The sequence below is a fragment of the Dermacentor andersoni genome, chromosome 11 (genome assembly GCF_023375885.2).
Source record: "Dermacentor andersoni chromosome 11, qqDerAnde1_hic_scaffold, whole genome shotgun sequence".
In the NCBI taxonomy this organism is placed as follows: Eukaryota; Metazoa; Arthropoda; class Arachnida; order Ixodida; family Ixodidae; genus Dermacentor; species Dermacentor andersoni.
The window spans coordinates 84,365,590-84,385,076 of record NC_092824.1 but is presented as its reverse complement, the minus strand read 5'-3'; the positions used below and the strand labels follow the sequence as shown (position 1 = coordinate 84,385,076).

Below are 19,487 nucleotides of genomic sequence, written 5' to 3'. Positions count from 1 at the left end.
GAGAGGGTTTTGATGGGGCTATGCTAGTCCAGTGAAAGGAGGTAACCTGGTGAGGAGGGTGGCGCCGGCGTACGCGATTGGTCCGCTTCCCCTTACTTCGCTTGCGGTACCTGGCCGAAAATCGCGGCGGCGTGAAACAGAAGGTTCGAAATGCCGCTAAAACAAAAGCTCAGCAAGGAAAACTTCGCGCGGCAATGTCGTATTTGTGCCGAAAGGGCTTAGCAACGTCATACTGCCATGCAAAACAGAAAAAGAAATTGTTATACGCAAATAAATCTATGCTCCCCTTAGCTCCGAATTGCAAGTGCCAGAAACATTGGCGTGCAGCCATCTTCTATTCCTTTCGGAACGAGACAGTGCCCAGCTGTTCAGAAGAGATTCAGTTTTGTTCGGCATATTAATGCGTCTTTAACATGTACACGTCACTTTGACGCGGTGAGTTATCGCAATTTTATGACGCCGCGTGACAGACAGGTAACGTGGGCGCAGCCCTGAAGGACTTGACAAATAGCAGACGGCTAATGGCGAAAACGACGCCGAATCAGAAATTATTGTTTTGCCTTCGTTTCGTCTAATCATGTAGAATCATTGTGCACATAACATATTTGGTTGTTTTTTTTTTTTGCTGTTTTCGTGACGCCGTGTCAAAGACTGGCGAAATGGGAGTGGTCCGAAAATTTTTTTGACCGTTCGTCGAGGGATGATTGCAGAATTGGAATAGAACAATTAGCAATATCTTTACGTTATAGCACCCCAGATAGACCAAAGTTTCGCAGAGATGATTTAACTGGTTGCCCTATTTAGTTGTGCTTCTCTACTCTGCCACTAAAGAAAAAAAGTATGCGGCCTAAATGGGTAACACATCCAACCATTGCGCTGGGCGACCCTGCTTCGCATCCACCCAACAGACACACTTTTTATGCGAAGGCGTAAAATGCATCATTGAGCGAAAAAGCCGGCATCTGTAGCAGCAAAATGGCACCTAAATTCCTATTGGCTGCGACGTCAGTCACGTGCTCTCCTCGATGGAGCAGAGCGGGCGAACATCTGCTGGCGCGCCAGGGGTTGCGTGTAAGGGGAAGGCATCGTCGCGACGCCACGTCACCCTTGCTCTCGCTCTAGGAAGCCTGTGTTATCCACGCGCTTCTTGGCCGTGCAACCTCTCGCCTGCGTTCTAACTGTGCCTCAAAACGGGCCTAGCGTCTCAACGCGCTCGCTTGGCTGCAAGGCGTCCGTAACTCGAGAGACCGCTCAGCAACGTTCACTTGAACATTACAGATTTTGCATTCACAATTCATAGAAAGTGAAAGTGAGTGGCTTAGGTGTCCTTGGATCTCTTGTTGAAGAGGTTCCAAACGAGCTAGACATGCCGACAGGCTAAAACAGGGCGAAGCGGCTTCGAAAGCTTTGGTTTGAAAAGGTTCGCGCTTTGACTTTCCAGTCAATAAACTTCTTTTCGAAGTCAGATATTCGCAAGTGAATATACATACTGTCAAGTGTGTGAGCGTATGTGCATTGACTTTGCATGAATTATTTCATTAGATCTCGTACTTCTTCGTGACTTGGCCATGTTATCCGAACTATGCGCGTATATTTATTTTACTACGTTACTGAAGCAGTACTCTATCGGAGAGACTTCATGGAGCACGTGTACCATCAGCTAGAAGTCATGCAGTTTTATTCTTACATATCTTTCCGCATTGCAAATCTCTGCGAGAACTTTTCCTAGCCTATCCGTATCGTCTAGTGCATTCTAGCTAAAACCTTGCCCAAACTTTGAATCAACCTAACGAACGTTGGCCAGAAGCATGTAGCTTTACGAAAGCGCTATCGTGAGTTCATTGGTTCTATTCCGACACTGGTCTGTAACGTGTTGCCGTATCACTGGCAAAGTTTATTCGTTTCTCAAATAGTGATCTGCGTGATTGTGATTGTTAACGCCATGTCGACCACTTCCACTTGTGGTATCCCAGTGAAGATCCAGGTGCCCCGTGTGGTGACGATTCGTGCAGTATATGCCCAAATTACCACAACTTCCGTATCAAACTTTCACCTTTTCCTATCTCTCGCTCTTCGGTTAACCATAAGTAGGGGAGGTGACAGCCATCACAGCTGCAATTGCCGGACAGAGCATTCGTTGCAAATGGTAGCAGGTACAGATACTGCAGTTATAAACACGGTCTAGGAAATCCAGATAAGACCAGACTAATGGAAAAACTTCCCGGATGTAAGTTTGACAATTACTGAAACTAAAAGTAAATATATAATAATTAGCGACGCGAATTTTATGCGATGTACAAGTCATTTATAGTTCGCATAATTTATCTGCGGCATCATGCACCACACATCGCACATTTCCAAGAAACAACGTGCGCGAGCTATAAACAACGTTGCAGCTATCGGAGCGCTGTATAAGAGATACACTTCTTAAGTATGTCTTCTTTACTGCAAACCACTTTGGAACCCTGTGAAATCATCTGTGAACGAACCGCAGTGGTTAATCCGACAGATCTTCCTGCTAGAGGCTGACGCATTCGGACAACTCGTGTATGAGAACTTACGCATCTATTAGCTGGTACCAGCATATCTATAGCCCCTCAAGCTCCGCTTTAACATTGCCGTACAAGCTTGCACGCATGAGAAAATAGTGACGTTTGGTTCCTAGTGTTCTATAAAGATATAATTCCCAACGGATGAAAACAAGGGCCCACGTCAGTGCTCGTCTTGTGTGTCTTTCTTTCGCTGTGCTGTGCGTCGACCCACCGTGGTTGTTCAGTGGCTATGGTGTTGGGCTGCCAAGCACGAGGTCGTGGGATCGAATCCCGGCCACGGCGGCCGCATTTTCATGGTGTACGAAATGCGAAAACACCCTTGTACTTAGATTTCGGTGCACGTTAAAGAACCCTAAGTGGTCCGGGGTCCCTCACTACGATGTGTCTCGTAATCAGACCGTGGTTTTGGCATGTAAAACCCCATAATTTAATTTTGTGCTTTGTCGTTCGCACTGTTTTTACCATGTTCAACATATACCGATTCCCCCAGTTTTCACTTCTACTGAGAGGGATGTGTGATGAAGACAACAAATCTAGCTGCAGAAAATGGCGAACAGAATGGCGACGGTTGTTGTTAGAATAAGTCGCGAGACCCTAATGTGTGAGCTATGCCTTCTTTGCAACTAAAAAAAATGGTCACGTAAGTGGCCCCTCAATGAAGCCGTTAGATTGTATTAAAGTGCCACATTCTGCGACGTTCTAGCCCCCTTCAACGTAAGAGTTGCTTTTGCTTGTTTTTCGCTTGTTTTTATGGCTGAGTGCTACGAGTCGTTGCTGCCATTAGCCCTGCTTCCTATAATTGTTGCGGTTACAGTCAAACGCGCAAATGAAGCATTCAACTGCTTAACACAATCACCGCGTTAAATTTTCAGGCCCAAGAGTACTTCAAGCTACACGATGACCCCAAAATCCGCCTCACTCTTGTCGGATCATCGAAACTTGAGGTGAGAGCATATAGCAAATAAAGTTAAACCTAGATAAGTAATTTCAATATATCGAAATTCTCGATATAACGAAGTATTTCCCTTTCTATAACCTTTTGTCCATAGAACACCATGTAATTAGAGCCTAAATACAACGAAGTGTCTTTGTATTCGATTTCAATATAACGCAGCAGAAGAATGCCGAGACAATAAATCGAGATTGCCGCGGACTCACATGGTTAAATGATTGAATTACAAGCGGCTGCTTGCAAACGCACCTCTCAAATCGCGCGCGGCGCGACAAGAGCGACCGCCGAAGTGAAGCCGCATCATGTTCCGTATAAAGTCCAAGCGCGATAAGATCCTATCGTGCCCCGCGCACTTTGTTCTTTAGGTGGAGGCGAAAGTGTGCGAAGGTGAGAAAGAAAGATGGTGGCTTCACGCACGAATGCCGCCTTCCCGCGCGAGCAAAGGGAAAGAAGGGGAGGGGAGGGAGGTCGCGGTAACGTCATCAAGCACGCGCGATGGGCGGGGCGGGAGAGGCTTTAAGTTGGCGCTCGTCACGATTTCTGGCGCGCGTCTCGGCCGTTGCTGCGCATGGCTCTTCGCATGGCTCAGCGCATACGCAGCCGCGCACCTTGCTTTAGAGGTAAGCTGCCGCGTGTGCGAAGAGTGGGCGTGCCGAGACGGCGTGTCAATCACGTAAGCTGTCTTCCCGCGCGTTTAGCGTTGAAGGTTGCGCAATCTCGAGTTTTCGGTGACCCGCTGGAGCGAGAGGCAGACGAAGCATTCGCTCCCCGCTGCCGGCGCTTTTCATGATAGCGTCGTCCCCGTGCTAGCTTCGCTTAATTCGTAACGCACTATCTGAAGATATCGTCGACGTGGCATGAAACCGCACCATTCGTTGCCGATTCCCAAATTCATCAAAATGAAAAGTTCTCTCGTTCTAATTTGCTTTTTTCGAATGACCGATCATTCGAAAAATTCTGCGTCCCCTTTGCGTGTAAGGGAAATCGACCGGTGACTGTACTTATCTGCATAAAAGGTCGAATTTCAATACAACTTAATTTCCATATAACGAAGCAAATTGGCGATTTTACCTACTTCGTTATATCGAGGTTTAGCTGTATATATGCCGTTACGAATCAACCATTTGCTTCTTTTTCACCCAGGAGGAAGACATAATTAAAAACACTACTATAAACGGAACAGATAAACTAGAAGCGGAAGAGACACTGGACAAGCTGGGCGCAATAATGACGTGGAATGAAACACTGGAACGCGACGTCGACATAGTGTTTCTTGCGACAGGGTAAGTACACGGTGATGTAGGCACCATTCAAAGGACAGTGCTTCTGCTGTACCTTGCAATACAACTTCTGCCAGCCTCACCCATCATTCGGAAAAACGATAGCGAGAGTGCGTGCTTGGAGAATGCTAATCACGAACAGTTGCACTAACGAAGGAAACTCAGAGCGCATAGGGTAGATGAGCCTGGCTCTTCCACTTAGCCTTCATCACTGAACTGGAGTTCAGTGAAATGACCCCACAAGGAGCTAAAAATGATACGCGTAACGTCAAGATACCAGGAGAAGCCACTGTGAACCACAGATAAAAATTCAGCGTCACTGATACTGTAGTTGCACGTGGTGCCGAGTTGCGTGTTACTTGTTAAGCGGTATTACGGTAATTCGCTTTCACGCACCGCGCGTTGTTGACTTTAAAGACGCCCAGCGATAATCGCACTGCCGCCATCGGTTCTTTCTTTTTTTTAACTCCGAAGGACGGGTCAATGTTAAGCGGCCATACATGATAGAACTCCGCCCGTAGGCGATCAGGGTGGTTCTGGCGGAGGTCAGTTGTTCCAGCAGGGAACAGTGACACTGGCAAAGCTCAGAACAGTCAGCGAGAAAGGTTCCACTGTTTCAAAATGGCCCTGCGACACTTTTGACCGATGTCGAGCAGGCTGCGGTGACCGTAGCATCTCCGCCCACTGAATGGTGCGCAGATTAATTTCACTGTTTAGACTTTCACGTAGTTGCCACTGCTTCCTATTTGGCACCCACGACATGCTAAACTCAGAAGCTACCACCTAACAGGGCTTGCTGAAGCTATCTCGTCTTGCAGTGACCGGTGCAATGCGCTTTCTTTTTCTTTTTTTACCACACACCGCCTTTTGCAGCCAACTGCACACCGACGTCGCTGTTTCGCTTTCACCTTAAGCAAAAGGCTAGAGAAGCGCACGATTTCCACAGCTGCGAAAACGACAAACGCCGTGTTCGCGCTCCGCGTCACCTTCTAGTGAGCCTGCGTGTGGCAGTTCTTTACACAAAATAGCGAACGACGCGCTGAAGCGCGCTGACGTGGACTTTGATAGAAGTCGGAGAAGCTTCATTAATGCCACGATCTTGCGCTCTACTAGAAGAGACGACACAACTAGAACAGGCGGCACAACTCGAACAGACGACGGCCACCGAACTCTGAACGGATTGGCATTTCGTAATCTTTTTTTTGATGCGTCAAATACCGCGAACATTGCTGCCGCTGCATAAACTTTCGTGGCCGTCGATAAAGTTAATATATCGCGTGTCGTTTAACACATTTAGCCAATAGTCGTACGAGGGTGCCACGACGCCGTATAATGTGCAGTTTAGATGGCGGGGGTTTGACGGAGCCGTAGGAAAGCATAACCGACCTTCACGGAGGCGTTGTGCGTTCCCCGCTGCATGGATTTGAGTAATACGTGGCTTAGGGGCTCACGGAAGCATTCCCTCTCTTCTAGGGTAATTTATTTACCGTGCCCAAATAATGTTGCAGGGCCCCTTTAAGCTTTGCCGAGCTTACTATAGTCGGTGACAACCTAAGAATTACAAAGAAGCTCCACCCACAAAAACGCAGGGAACCTGTTCTTCGCCTCTGAAAGAGGGCTGAACCAGCTGGAGTGCGCTCACAGCTTAATAACGTTGGTTGGCTAACGTAAATGTTAAGACTAATTAGAAAATCAAAGCTGGCTTTTTAAGGCTATAATATTACCTTTGGCTGGGCAGCGACATCAGGATGCCCTATCAAATATGCCTAGACGTTCAAGTTTCATCCTGAAACCAGTAAGAAAAAAATTGTTGCTTCAAGCATGCGAAACCGCTTAATGACAGGCAAATAATCAAATGTAATTGGCTTGTCCATTTGTGCAATTTTTGTTTTAAATAGACAGCGCACACCCGTGAGCAAAAGTATACGGACCAGGGATTGCGCGAGAAAATTCATTTAGACCTCAGTCGGGGAATGCAACTTGGAATAAAAGACTGCAGACCAAACTTGGCATAGCGAATCCTCTAGTGTAGTCGTCAGTTTCCGTTTAAGCGTGTTAATCACGAATAAATTCTATTTTTTTCGGCAACCCTGTGGTCCGTATACTTTTTCTCACGGGTGTACACATAACTTTGTCATTCTTAGGTTGTCCTGTAGATGTCCCTCTAGCAATCCCAGCAAGGTTGTGATATGACCGCAGTTTTTAATGCTCGCCGGGGCCCTTAGGGCACCGAAATAAAAAAAAAATATTAGGTTCATTTTTGTCAAGTGGAATAAAAGCCCGTATCTTCAAAGGACTGGCGTGTACATTGGGTCATTTGTTCGCACCTGTTCGAAGTATCTATATTTCTCTGTATTACACAACACGTCATCTGCAATACTAGAAAAAACTAATGTAGATAGATTGCTGACTAATGTAGATTACGTTGCTGACTTCCTATCGATTGTTCCACAGAAAAGTTCAGTCGTCCAAAAAGTTAACAATTACTGTTGAATGGTGTCTTATGCCGCTACGGATGATACAGTAACTGCCTGTAGAACGAAACCTGTGATTTCTGGAAGTACGCTTGAGGTTTAGCGACTACCATGCTTTTTGAAATTACGAGCCTTGTGTTAGTAAACAACCGCTTCTCTATCAATGCTCGCATTCGAAACTCGTCCAGCAAGCCATCGTTAACCTTTGTTTTCAAAACTTTCTGCGGAAATCTCGCCATCATTTGATCGAAAATAACCTCAGCAAACGAGGCGTCAACCTGCCTCAACCTGGGTACTCTAACAGTATGCTGATTCCCTTAGCCAATGGAATTAGGAAGTCATTACCCAAAAGTAAGGTACTCCAAAATTAAATGGAAAATAAAAAAATGCTGTGGTTCCTAACATTCAAAAGCTATCGTAGAAACTTAACAAACATTGCCTTGCGCCGAAATATACAAGTTGCCTTTTTGGCAACATGTAAGCCGGCCAGATGGCCAACCTAAAATTCCACTCGCGATTAACAGTGCAAAAAGAAAATTAACAAAAAATTAAGTCCGTTTGATCTGTGGAGTGAGTTGTCTACTGAATGTCATTGTCCTGTGGCAGATTTTACTTAGGGCCGAATACGATGAAATAACGTTGCCTGAATACACAGCTACAGAAATACAACAATGTAACGAAACCTTCTGGCGGGTCGCTGGTGTTTCATCGTAACAAGTGAGGGTGATCACCAATTTTTCACCAGTGCACTACCGTTGCCAAAGCCAGAGATCAACTAACATGTGAGTTAATCAAAACAGCTAATGCTCGCAATTCGGCAGAAAAAGTGCTTGCACTGCTTCCCCCTGTTTAAAAAAAAAACTGGCTTTTTATAATGGGCATATGCACGAGTTGTCCTTGACATGATGACACGCCCCAGCTAACATGCGCAAGAGGTTCAATAAAAAAGTGCGTAACTCTCAAAATAAACAGTTGAAAGTTACCCCTGCGTGTTAGCGCTGTGATCTCTGCACTTGTCTATTTAGAGCTACTTAGGATTGACAGACCAACTTGGCTCGAATTATAGCCTTGGTCGGTGAGGCGCCTTTGTAAAAGAAACCAAAAATACAACTTACGACACTTACGACACAACAAACTCACAACTTGAAATTAAATTCACTTTGACGACACAGCATAGGTCGAACTTTTCTGAACGACGTGAGCATTAGGTCATGCAGTGGCCTCGTTTCGGGTCACAAAACTCGTAGTATGCCCACGATCACACTTTCGTTCTCTATTATATTGGTTGATGTTTAAAGATTGAAGTGGGAACTAGCTAGGCTAATACATTTCTTCTTTACATATACTGCGAAATAAAAGAAACAGGCATAGAAAGAAATAATAAAATCATAAATAATAATTGAATAAACGAAGGAATAACACCGAAGATAATCGCAATAAAGACGATACTTGGTTTCCGCGATGTCCATGCATTGCAACATCCCGACTTTTCACACCAGAATAGGCATCATTATAGCCGTACGAGTCCACACCTACGCCTAATTGAACTTTCTCAAGGTGCCAGCGCTTTCTGCCGCCGGGCAGTGGCGAGCATAACCACGTGGCACCTTGCCGAAAAACCGCTGCAGTTAAATCCGCAGCTGCCGTTGATCAACCGTACCGTTTGCCGTCACGCTTTGCGCAATGGCAACCCCCGAGACAATGGACTCTCTTCACACAAGTTGGCAGAGCTACATGGTGGATGCCCCAGGCGAATGACTCAGAGTGCAAGGGCGCTATAACGTAAAACTGTTCCAAACTTTTCTATTCCAATTCTGCAATCAGCCCACCGCGATTGGTCAAAAACTTTTTTGAACCACTTCCACTTCACCTGTCTGTCACGCGACGTCACGAAATCCGCGATAGCTCCCCATCTGATATGACGTCTACACACTGATTATGCATGATTGGACGAAACAAAAGAAAAATAGTTATTTCTCATTCGATGCCTTTTCGCCCTTAGACCTCGGCTGTTGGTCAAAAGTTTTCGGGCGGCACCCACTTCACCTGCCTGTCGCGCGACGTCACAAAACCGCGAAAACTCACCGCGTCAAAGTGACGTGTACGCGTTCAAGATGCATTAATATGCCGAACAAAATTGAATTTTCTTCCGAATAGTCACAGGCTGCCCCGTTCCGAAAGGAATAAAAGATGGCTGCCGCCGATCACTCAGGCACTGGCTACTCGCCCCTGCCGGAGAACGTGTGTTTACTTGCGTATAATATAAAAATTTGCGTGGCCGTGTAACGTTTTCGAGCACTTTCAGCACGTTTACGACCTCGTTCTGACTACTACTCTTTGCTGAGGATCCGATTTAGCGTCATTCATAACCTTCCGTTGCATGCCGCCGCGATTTTCGGCCAGCCACCGCAAGCTAAGCAAGGTAAAGCGTACCAATCGCAGACGCCGGCACCACACTCTTCATCCGGTTATCGATTTTCAGTGCAGTGACTCGGCTCCATCGAATTCCTTTCCACTTGAGCGTGCTCATCGCCTCTTGTCAGCCAATTAGGTAAGACAAGCCGCTCAGTGTAGGCAATGTTATTCGTTTTTCAAGCAAACACAAGTGACCTCCTATAAATCAGGAGAGCGTTTGATTGGGCTCTTCAGACAACCCTGCGGGTGACCAGCCGATGCTTGCGTCGGTGGTTACGCAAATCTGACGTCAGGAGATTAGAATAAAAACATATTGGAATAGATTTACGCTATAGGGCCCCAGCTCTCCCATAACGTATACTATCAAAGCTACCATTGTTTGTGAGATTTGCACGATTACGTCACACGTTACGCTTCATTATAGTTACTTATGCCTAAGTATACTGTGTGCTGCGAGTGTTCTTTGCTCAACGCACACAATTTACGACGCGTGTTACGTGCGATGTACTACGAGCTAAGAATCGAGAAATGGCAAGATTCACGGAGACTCCGCATTAGGCAAGGTTCCTGCTAAGGGAGTCCGTGGAGCCAGCGTAGAATCTGAACAACGCCTGTCACGCGACGCGCGCGGCTTTCAACTTAAGCCAGCAGAAAGCCACCATCCATCATCACCAGTGTTCTGTTGATAATGTTCTCGTGGTGTGAATGAGACAGTGCTTCACAAATGAATCATGTCGCTGATCGCAGGAAGAAGCTGCAGATCAGAGAATCATGGAGGTCCGGAGAGTGGTACGGTGAGAAACTATTAAATTACTTTCTTCACATGCACTCCATCCTCGTGTAGTGCTTCGTATTAATAGTAGCACACTCTTACTGTACCAGCACTTTTCAAGCCTGCGTGATCTAGGTTTTTTTGTATATATCAAAGGTGGTAATTGCTTCATAAACTATTTCCATTTTACGCATAAGTTCTTTTCCACGGTAAAAATTATGCTGCCGATCGCGAAGCTGTCACTTAATTTTTTTTATTTATCTTTCCTATGCAAGGGTTAAACTTAATTCGCGAAGATTTACGGCCGTAAGAACTCTGCCACAGCTTGGACGCATCCGCTAATCTGGCCGCTACCACTATTGACAGTCACGTGTTCTTAAGAAACGCTCCGATGCGTACAGGCCCTGATGTACAAGATGTCTTGCATCGTTCGTCCGTGACGCAATGCGGCGCATGCTCCTTCGGAGGGCAGAAAAACATATGTGCGCTTCGCCAAAGTAGAACGTACTGGTTGCGCGAAACTCGGCGTCCGACAAGCAGGAAACTGAGAACGCGCTGCCACCACTCCACCTTCCGTCACTCTTCACGGTGGCAGTGCCCCCAAGCGTCTGACCGAAGCATGAACCGGACTCGCGAGATGCCGAGTCCATCTTCCCCACGTGATTTCTCGCGTATCTGGTAGCACGGCGGGCTTGAGGGTCGTTTACTAGTTCGAATTTGTCGCCTAATTACTTTAAAGTAAACATCACGAATAATGTGCCTATTATTTCTGAAATATACTAATGTTAACAGAACTTCTGACATAAGGAAATACAGAAGCTGGGCGCAAAGCCTCATGAATGAAATCACTACTATCCTCCCACAATAATAAATACAATGCTTCTTTTCAGCTATTGCAATATGAATTTTTCGGCCTGCACCCACCGTGGTTCCTTAGGGGCTATGTGTTGGGTTGTTAAGCACGAGGTCGCGGGATCGAATCCACGTCCGCGGCGGCCGCATTTCAATGCGTGCAAATTTCGAAAACACCTGTGTACTTTGATTTAGGTGCACGTTAAAGAACCCTAGGTGGTCCAAGTTTCAGGAGCCCCCCACTACAGCGTGTCTGATAATCAGATCGTGGTTTCGGCCCACAAAATCCCTTCATTATTTAATCAATTTTGCTTTTTTTATTTTACGGTGGAACTCCCTGCAATATCTCTAACATTAACAACAATTAGATGTTCACAAATGCTTGGAAATTCTGCATATTTAAAAATACCTCGCTTGCACAGGATCCTATATGAGTCAATAATTTTCTTCTTCAAAACTTAGCAAGCCCCCGAACGACAAACTTACTTCCTATGTTAATACGAAAGTTTATCTCTGCTTCTGCTAACAGGAAAGTGTCATTTGTGCAGGACTATCCTTTCCCCGATCCATCTGTTTCGGGAACGCTTCAGTGGGACTCATTCACGATGATGGAGCCACCTTCAACGGAGTACGCCTCACAGCCCTTCAAGTAGCGCTTCTGTGAGTCGACCACAAATCGGAAGTTCACTCTTTTTTTTATTATTTTCAGTGATTAAACGCAATACGTGAGCATAAAACAAAAAATGAAGCATCATCTGTTTTGGTGCAACGCAGAGATAGTGAAGTTATTCAATACTATTTCTGGCTGTAAATGTATTGAACGTTGCGAAAGTTTGAAGCTTTTTATTACGAAACTGCAGGGCGCACAACGCACGAGACACAAGGCAAAAGTAAAATGCAAGCACTGCCTCGCAATTCAGTTTATTTTTGGAAAAGAAGTTACACCCAGGCTAACTAAAGTGAGCATGTGCTAGAGCATATAGAATTTTTGTTTAATTGAAAATGTACACAAAAATATGTGCAAGAACACGCAGACCTTGCGCACATTCTAAAAAAATCACTTGGCGTTCAAAAAGGCAAATTCCTTGTCAGTTGGTCAGATGGCACACTTACGCGCTATCAGTACGCTTTCTTTTATACGGAACGCCTCGGTTATTACGCGTGTTGGTCTGTTTTCACGAGAAAACAAAGTCGTAGTACGACAAAATACAGGCTTACAAGGACAGCTTTCGACAGTGGTTGGCTAAGCGTGAGTGGTTATGTTTGTGAGGTGATTGCCGATGCTCCTTCAAACGGGTATTAACACACCGACCGGTCTGACCTAAGTAAATATGGCCACAGGTTAATGGCAGCTTGTACACTACACCAACTTGTCACCTTACGAACTTGGCGCTTTCTTTGAGAGCACAGACACACTTAGTTGTTCGTTTTGTCAAACTCTTTGGCCGCCGCCGAGCAGCTGATTCGTTGCGGCTTGTAAGGAGCGTTTGGCGTTGGCGTTGTTTTTCTTAACGTTGTTCAGCTTCTCTGAACTGTTCGAACGCTTTGCGAAGGTTAGCGAACAATTAGGCAAGGAAAATTTATTGATCATATTTTCCTCTACAGGGTAGGAGCAAAAAAAGATAACGGGAAGTGGGGCGAATGCCCCGAAGATGAAGACCAATACCTGACATCGTCTTCTAGTGGAGGACGTCGACCGTACTTGTCTGACTGCAGCAAAGCGTCAATTCGAGACTTCTATTATCGTGTACTGTAAGTGACTGAGGCTCTGACCAATTTTTATGACAGGCCACACCCAGAAGGTTATGGCAAATGGCTGAACCTAAATTAAAAAAGTGCGTTATGTGAGGCGTCTTTTTTTAACGTTATTTAGAATTCTGTAATATCGCCGGTTACTTGTGGCCGGTATATTTTACTTTATCGCACATCGCAATTTACTAATTGTCGGCGGAGAGTTCGCAAGTAATATACACCTTGGGACGAATTATGAGGACCCTAGTTTCGAGATACGATGTGCCACGAAGTGCGCGACGAAATGCATTTGTGTTCCATTTAAGTGCGTCCTGAAAAGCATGCTCAGCTGTTCCAGTAATAAATTAAGCGGAAACATCCTATATATTTCTTTTAGTGTTACAACTCATTCCAAGTTGCTGTACCTCGAAAACCCGTCACTGGGTTCAATTTGTAAGTTACACTAGTGCCCTAAACTGATTAGTTGCGAAATTGACCAGCAGAACATCGTCAACTAGTCTACCGTGCATTTCGATTTCTGGTACAATGAATTCTGGCAGAACCCAACTCACGATGAATGTCGACGTTAATGCAATTAGCAGCGAAACCGTGTGGCCACACACCGTACCGCCGCCGCAGAGACGCGATATGTATGAGGCGTGTATGCCGCAGGGTATGCTGCGGCATACCCTGCAAACCCTGCGGGCGGGCGGGCGGACGGACGGACGGACGGACGGACGGACGGACGGACCGACCGACCGACCGACCGACAGACAGACAGACAGACAGACAGACAGACAGACAGACAGACAGACAGACAGACAGACAGACAGACAGACAGACAGACAGAGACAGGAAGACAGACAGACAGACAGACAGACAAGACAGGAGAAGGCACTAGAGCACAACACAAAACGACACGGCAGAACAGAGAGACAGACAGAGACAGACAGACAGACAGACAGACAGACAGACAGACAGACAGACAAGACAGGAGGAAGCACCAGAGCACAACACAAAACGACACGGCAGAACCGAGAAACAGACAGACAGACAGACAAGACAGGAGAAGGCACCAGAGCACAACACAAAACGACACGGCAGAACAGACAGACAGACAGACAAGACAGGAGAAGGCACCAGAGCACCACACAAAATGACACGGCAGTACAGACAGACAGACAGACAGACAGACAGACAGACAGACAGACAGACAGACAGACAAGACAGGAGAAGGCACCAGAGCACAAAATAAAACGACACGGCAGAACAGACAGACAAGACAGGAGAAGGCACTAGAGCACAACACAAAACGACACGGCAGAACAGACAGATAAATAAAGTTATTTTAGGATGTTTTTCTTTTTTGCTGACCCCATCGAACCTTTCACTTGTTCAGCGGTGAAATTCAAAAATGAATCAAAAATGAATCATTTCAGAGACTACCGTGATCTTTGCTGGAAGGACACACCAACACCTGCTCTCGCTCCTGAACATAACGTGTTTCCCGTGGAGTTCTACAAGAAATTTGACTGTGATGCCTGCCACGTGTCGGAGCATTTAAAGAATAACACTAACAAAGCCTTGAACTGTTCGGTAAGCACATTTTGACGCGACTATCTTAACGCTGTCATTGCCCATTGTGTCGATTTCCGTTTGCGCACATTTGTATCACAACTCGCATAATGCGATGGCATGTACCGGCGATGTTTTCATTTCAGCAGAGAAACCTCTGTTCCGCTGTTACAGTATATCTTAGGTTTGAAGAAGTCAAACAAAAATATATGGAATTGGTTTCGTCACCTCGTCGCTAAAGAGTAAAAAAGATAGGGGATAAAGAAATTCGGCAGAACCCAACCCACGATGACCGGAAACGGCAATGCGCTTCGCATTGGAACAATATAGCAACACGATATACTGGCACCTCCGAAACGCCTTATGTGTGAGGCTTGTGCTGCAGCGGGACTCCTCTCACGGAATTTCCCTATCAACACTTTGCGCCCTCTATGAGCGCCGACGCAAAACCTGCGCGTGGCCTCCGAAATGCGTGGCGCGCCGGTGCGTGGCACTGAAAAAACTCATCATGCGGCAGCTGGGCTCGTCTCTGGCGGTATCCTTCTTTTCTTTTTTTTTTCTGGGAACGCTGCCTCATCTAGTGGCACTGCGGAGAAGTCCCCGCGTCGCATATGTGACGACACGTGTCATCCGCTGCTGCACGCACACCCAGTGTCACATACACAATGACCCAATTTGGCGAGAGGTTCATTTAAAAGCGGCACGTAGCCAGTGCATTCATGGCGCAGCTCGCTAAAGCGTCGGGCTGCTGTTCTTGAGGAACCCGTGTGAAGAGGGTTCAATTCGGCCAAGAACGGTAGAAGCAGCAGCCGCTGTAGCGACTGCTACGGTCCTATAGGGTCTAACGTTGCAATCGGGCTCGCTCCCTATTCGTAGCGCGCCCGCCACGATCATAGTTGACGGGTGCGAATCGCAACGGCATCACATCTGTCTTGCTTCTCGAGTCTCATTGACGTCATACCTGAACCCTACGTGTCGAATGCGGGGAGCGTCAGACCCGAACAAGCGTCAAGTTTATGCAACCTAGTGCACACTTTTAAGCCTTATAACTCCCGATGAGCACAGGATTGAGTTTGATGGATTATGCTATAAATTAGCCTACTATGGCTGAGTGAGCTCTCTCAAACTCAATCGTTCCTGCTCAGGTGGACAAACATACCGCACAGCTGTGCCTCTCTGAATGCCGAGCGAGGGGCTAAATTTAGCTCCGACTGTGCCATGCTTGGCACGATAACGACGTCATTTCTGCATGCGACACATGTATGATCGAGTAACGGCGTTTTCCTCTACACAACAATACCAAAGTCAGGCGAGTGTGTAGCATGGTTGCAAAGATATAAGCGACACCAGTGTAGCATGTTTTCGTTACATGATGTTTTAGCAAGTGACCCAGTATGCTGACCGAACTGAAAGACGCTTCAGGTCAAGAAAACAAACAAACGCTGGTGTTAGTAATTGCCATACGTCATTGCTTTGGTGGCGCACCATTTCAGACAAATGCAGTCGCACAATCGACTCTGACAGTCATCATTGATAGATGATGACGCAGTTCAACTTAATTCCGATATTTAGCAACTGCTCGGAATTGTGTTTAACAAACGATGCTGCAAAGTTGAACCACAGATACAGGAACATGCCCAACACAAGCTTTAATTATTGCTCAGAAATATTCTAGCGACTGTCGAAGTCTGCTCTCGGCATGGGTAAAAAGATAATAACGCTGCTCAGGTAGCACAGGCTATGTGTGCTACCTGAAAGTAGTGATATGACTCCAGCATTACGTTGACTGTTGCCGCATATTCACATAAGTTGGCGATGCTTCACACAAAAAGACTGAATTGTTCATATAAAGCGAAAAGCTTACGCAGGCGTATGTTTATCTGAGCAACTCAAACATCAAGGACAGAGAAGATGTATACAACAGTAATATTACACCCTTCGTCGGAAGTTTTAGGGGTCTGTTCACCTGCTGTTCTTATATGGCGACGATTCATCACCGACGGTTATACGGCCACTTCGGCGATCGCGCGGAAGCCGCGTCACTAGATCCCGCCATCACCTTTCATAACCGCAGCCATAGAAACTCCTGGCTGGCTTCCTACTTAGAGGCATAAAAACGCGACGCGAGAAAGAAAACTCGCCTTACAAATTACCAGCCAAGAATGAAGTTGTCCTCGATTCGAGCGTGGTACACGCAAGGTAACTCTAATTTGGTCATTACTGTTCCTTACCTTTCAAAGCTAAAAAAATTGGGAACTCCGAGGCAGGTTGCATGGCTGGCTGTTAATCCTACGACATCTGATACCGAGCACGCTGCCGCACGCCGTCGCGGCCCGAAAACGGTTGTGGGGGTGCCTCTAACAGCATCGTTGTAGAAGCCCATCATTTGCTCGAAGGGCACAACTTTGAGTTACGGGCCGAGGGGAAATGCGTTGAGCTTGCGTAGAAACACCGGCAGAAGTTGCTGCAGCTTACTGCCCATTCCCTTCGCAGCTATCTACAATCAATCGGAACATCGACCCCTGGCCATCGACGAAGAAGAGCAGCTGGCACCGTGCAGCCAAGAGACGAGGTGACAAATTATACAGAGTAGGTGATCCACACTCTTATTCTTTGATTTATTTGCAATGCTCCTATAAATAATTTGTGTTGTATGGTGCATAGTGGGTATAGCTGCATAGCGGGTTGTGAGGGAAGCCGCGAGGTATAGATACAGATTTACTTTGACCGTCTGGGTTCTCTAACGTGCGCCCACTGCACGGCACACGAGTTTGATTGCTAATAGCTTTACTGAATTGCCCGGCAAGTTTTTGGCGACCTGCGCTCAGGTCTTCCGCGACGGGACGTCGGATGGATGGATGCTATGAGCGTCCCCCATGGAACGGGGCGGTGGGTTGCCCCACCGAGCTCTCGTTATTGTATCGCCTAATGTCCTACCTATGGTAAAAAGAAACAAAAAAGAAAACTAGTAAAAAAGCCCCCGATAAATTCCCATGACCAAACTTTCCGAACCCCTATAGTCAACTTTGTTTTTGCACGCCTCCGTTGTTTGTCGTTTCCCTAGTTTTCTTCCGCCAATCTTCCAATCGCCGCTTACTAATGCCTACTGCGGACATGTTTACTTTCCCCCTGCTCTCACTGAACCCAAGGGCTTCAAGGAGACCAGAGATGCCTAAATCGACCTCTGGGCAGATATCTTCACATTCTAATAAAACACGCTCCATCGTTTCCCTTGCTCCACCGCAGCAAGCACATCGTTGTTGTATTTCGCGATATAAGTGCGTGCTCTAAGGCGTCCTGATCTCGCTTCGAAAAGTAGTGAGCGCTACCCTTTGAGTTATCATAAATCGTTTCTTTCCTGATTTCGTTTTTTTTTCTCTTAACTAGTTAATCATGGCAGGTTTCTTTTCCATTGCCACCACCCACGCGATTATCTCCGCCTCTATGACTTTCCGTTTGATGTTCTTTGTTGCCATGTTGCTCACCGTACAGGTCGCATACTTGCTGGTAAGGTTCCTAGTTCTTTTCCTCCACTGTTTCTCAACGTTCTTCCTGTACAAATACCTGAAAACTCTGCCAGCCCATTTACTTTCTTCCACATTGCCCAGTCACACTTCATAATCAATTTTACTGCGAGCTTCTCTCACTTCCAAGCTTGTTCAGCCCATATCACCCTGCACGCCTTCATTTGTAGTCTTTCCGTCAGCGCCCCATTGCGAGGCCTTCCACTGATCTTTGGTTGCCATGGAGTCCTGATTGTACGCCTGACTTCAAGCAAATAACCGCATATACAAATGTAAGTCCTGGAACAGCTGCAGCCTTCCACATACCTCGGAACACCTCGTACCTATTTTATCCCCATAGTGCTCTGCGTTTCATTATGGCATTTCTCTTCCGCTTTGCTGTAATTGTTTTTTCCTGTGTTTCCAGATATCTATAGCCTTCGTTTATCCATATACCAAGATAGTTTTATTCTTCTACCCGAGGTATTTCCTGACCCTGAGTTGACATTATCTCTTCATCGTTTTCATTGAATACCATAACACCTGATTCTTTAACGCTAAATTTCAGACCTAAATTCTCGCCTTGCCGACCACACAACCAACAGAGATATCAGCCAGACGTTGCACATCACGTTGCTTGTTAGCGAGCAAGACAACGTCGTCCACATCAAACAAACCTGAAAGCTGCTGCTCTGCCACTGTACGCGCCTGTTTGTATGAGACATTAAACCCGATATTGCTTTCCTGTAGCGCCCTCTCCATCCTCACCATGTACATCATAAACAGCAATGGGGATAAAGGGCAACCCTGCCTCAGTCATTTGATGATATCAACTTTCCCCTCGCTCCTCATCCTTTTCCATTCAATGCAAACGGTATTTCTAGGTAAATCTTTCTCAAAAGCTCTGTACAACCATCGCCCAAGCCTTCCCCTTCCAGAATATCCGACAAAATGTTGTGTTCTACGTTGTCATACGCTCCTGTAATGTCTAAAAAGGCCCCACAGAACGGTCTCCATTCTACTCTGGATATTTCAATATACAGAGTAAGGACAAATAAGGTATCATCCAGACGCCTACCTTTTCTGAAGCCAATCTGAAGTTATCCCAAAATGGCATTATTCTCTGTCCATGCTTGCAGCTTTAATTTAATTGCCTGCATTGCTAACCTGTATATTACCGATGTAATGGTCAACGGTCTATCTTTTGAGTGAATTATATCTTTGTCCCCCTTACCTTTACAAATTAAATTCATTCTACTTTGTCCTCAACTGTCTAGTATTCGTCTATCTTTTAAACTTTTTTTTACTGCTTACAACAGAGCTTCCTTACTTTTTGGACTTGGTTCATTAACCAACCTAACGGGAACCTCGTCTGGCCCTG

General features: G+C 46.1%; 2 protein-coding genes across 5 annotated transcripts in view; one reads left to right on the top strand and one right to left on the bottom strand.

The window, feature by feature from the left end:
• The window catches only part of LOC129381407 (uncharacterized), a 138,575-nt gene that overhangs the window by 106,701 nt on the left and 12,387 nt on the right, over positions 1-19,487 (bottom strand). The window lies entirely within an intron of this gene.
• Positions 1-19,487, top strand: part of LOC140214087 (uncharacterized) — a 32,914-nt gene that overhangs the window by 9,995 nt on the left and 3,432 nt on the right. For both annotated transcript variants that reach the window (XM_072285374.1, XM_072285373.1), the window contains 7 exons: positions 3,425-3,496; positions 4,648-4,787; positions 10,421-10,467; positions 11,846-11,957; positions 12,903-13,049; positions 14,468-14,624; positions 17,097-17,192. In XM_072285374.1, coding sequence (XP_072141475.1) covers positions 3,425-3,496; positions 4,648-4,787; positions 10,421-10,467; positions 11,846-11,957; positions 12,903-13,049; positions 14,468-14,624; positions 17,097-17,192 — 771 coding nt within the window. The remainder of the gene's footprint in view (positions 1-3,424; positions 3,497-4,647; positions 4,788-10,420; positions 10,468-11,845; positions 11,958-12,902; positions 13,050-14,467; positions 14,625-17,096; positions 17,193-19,487) is intronic.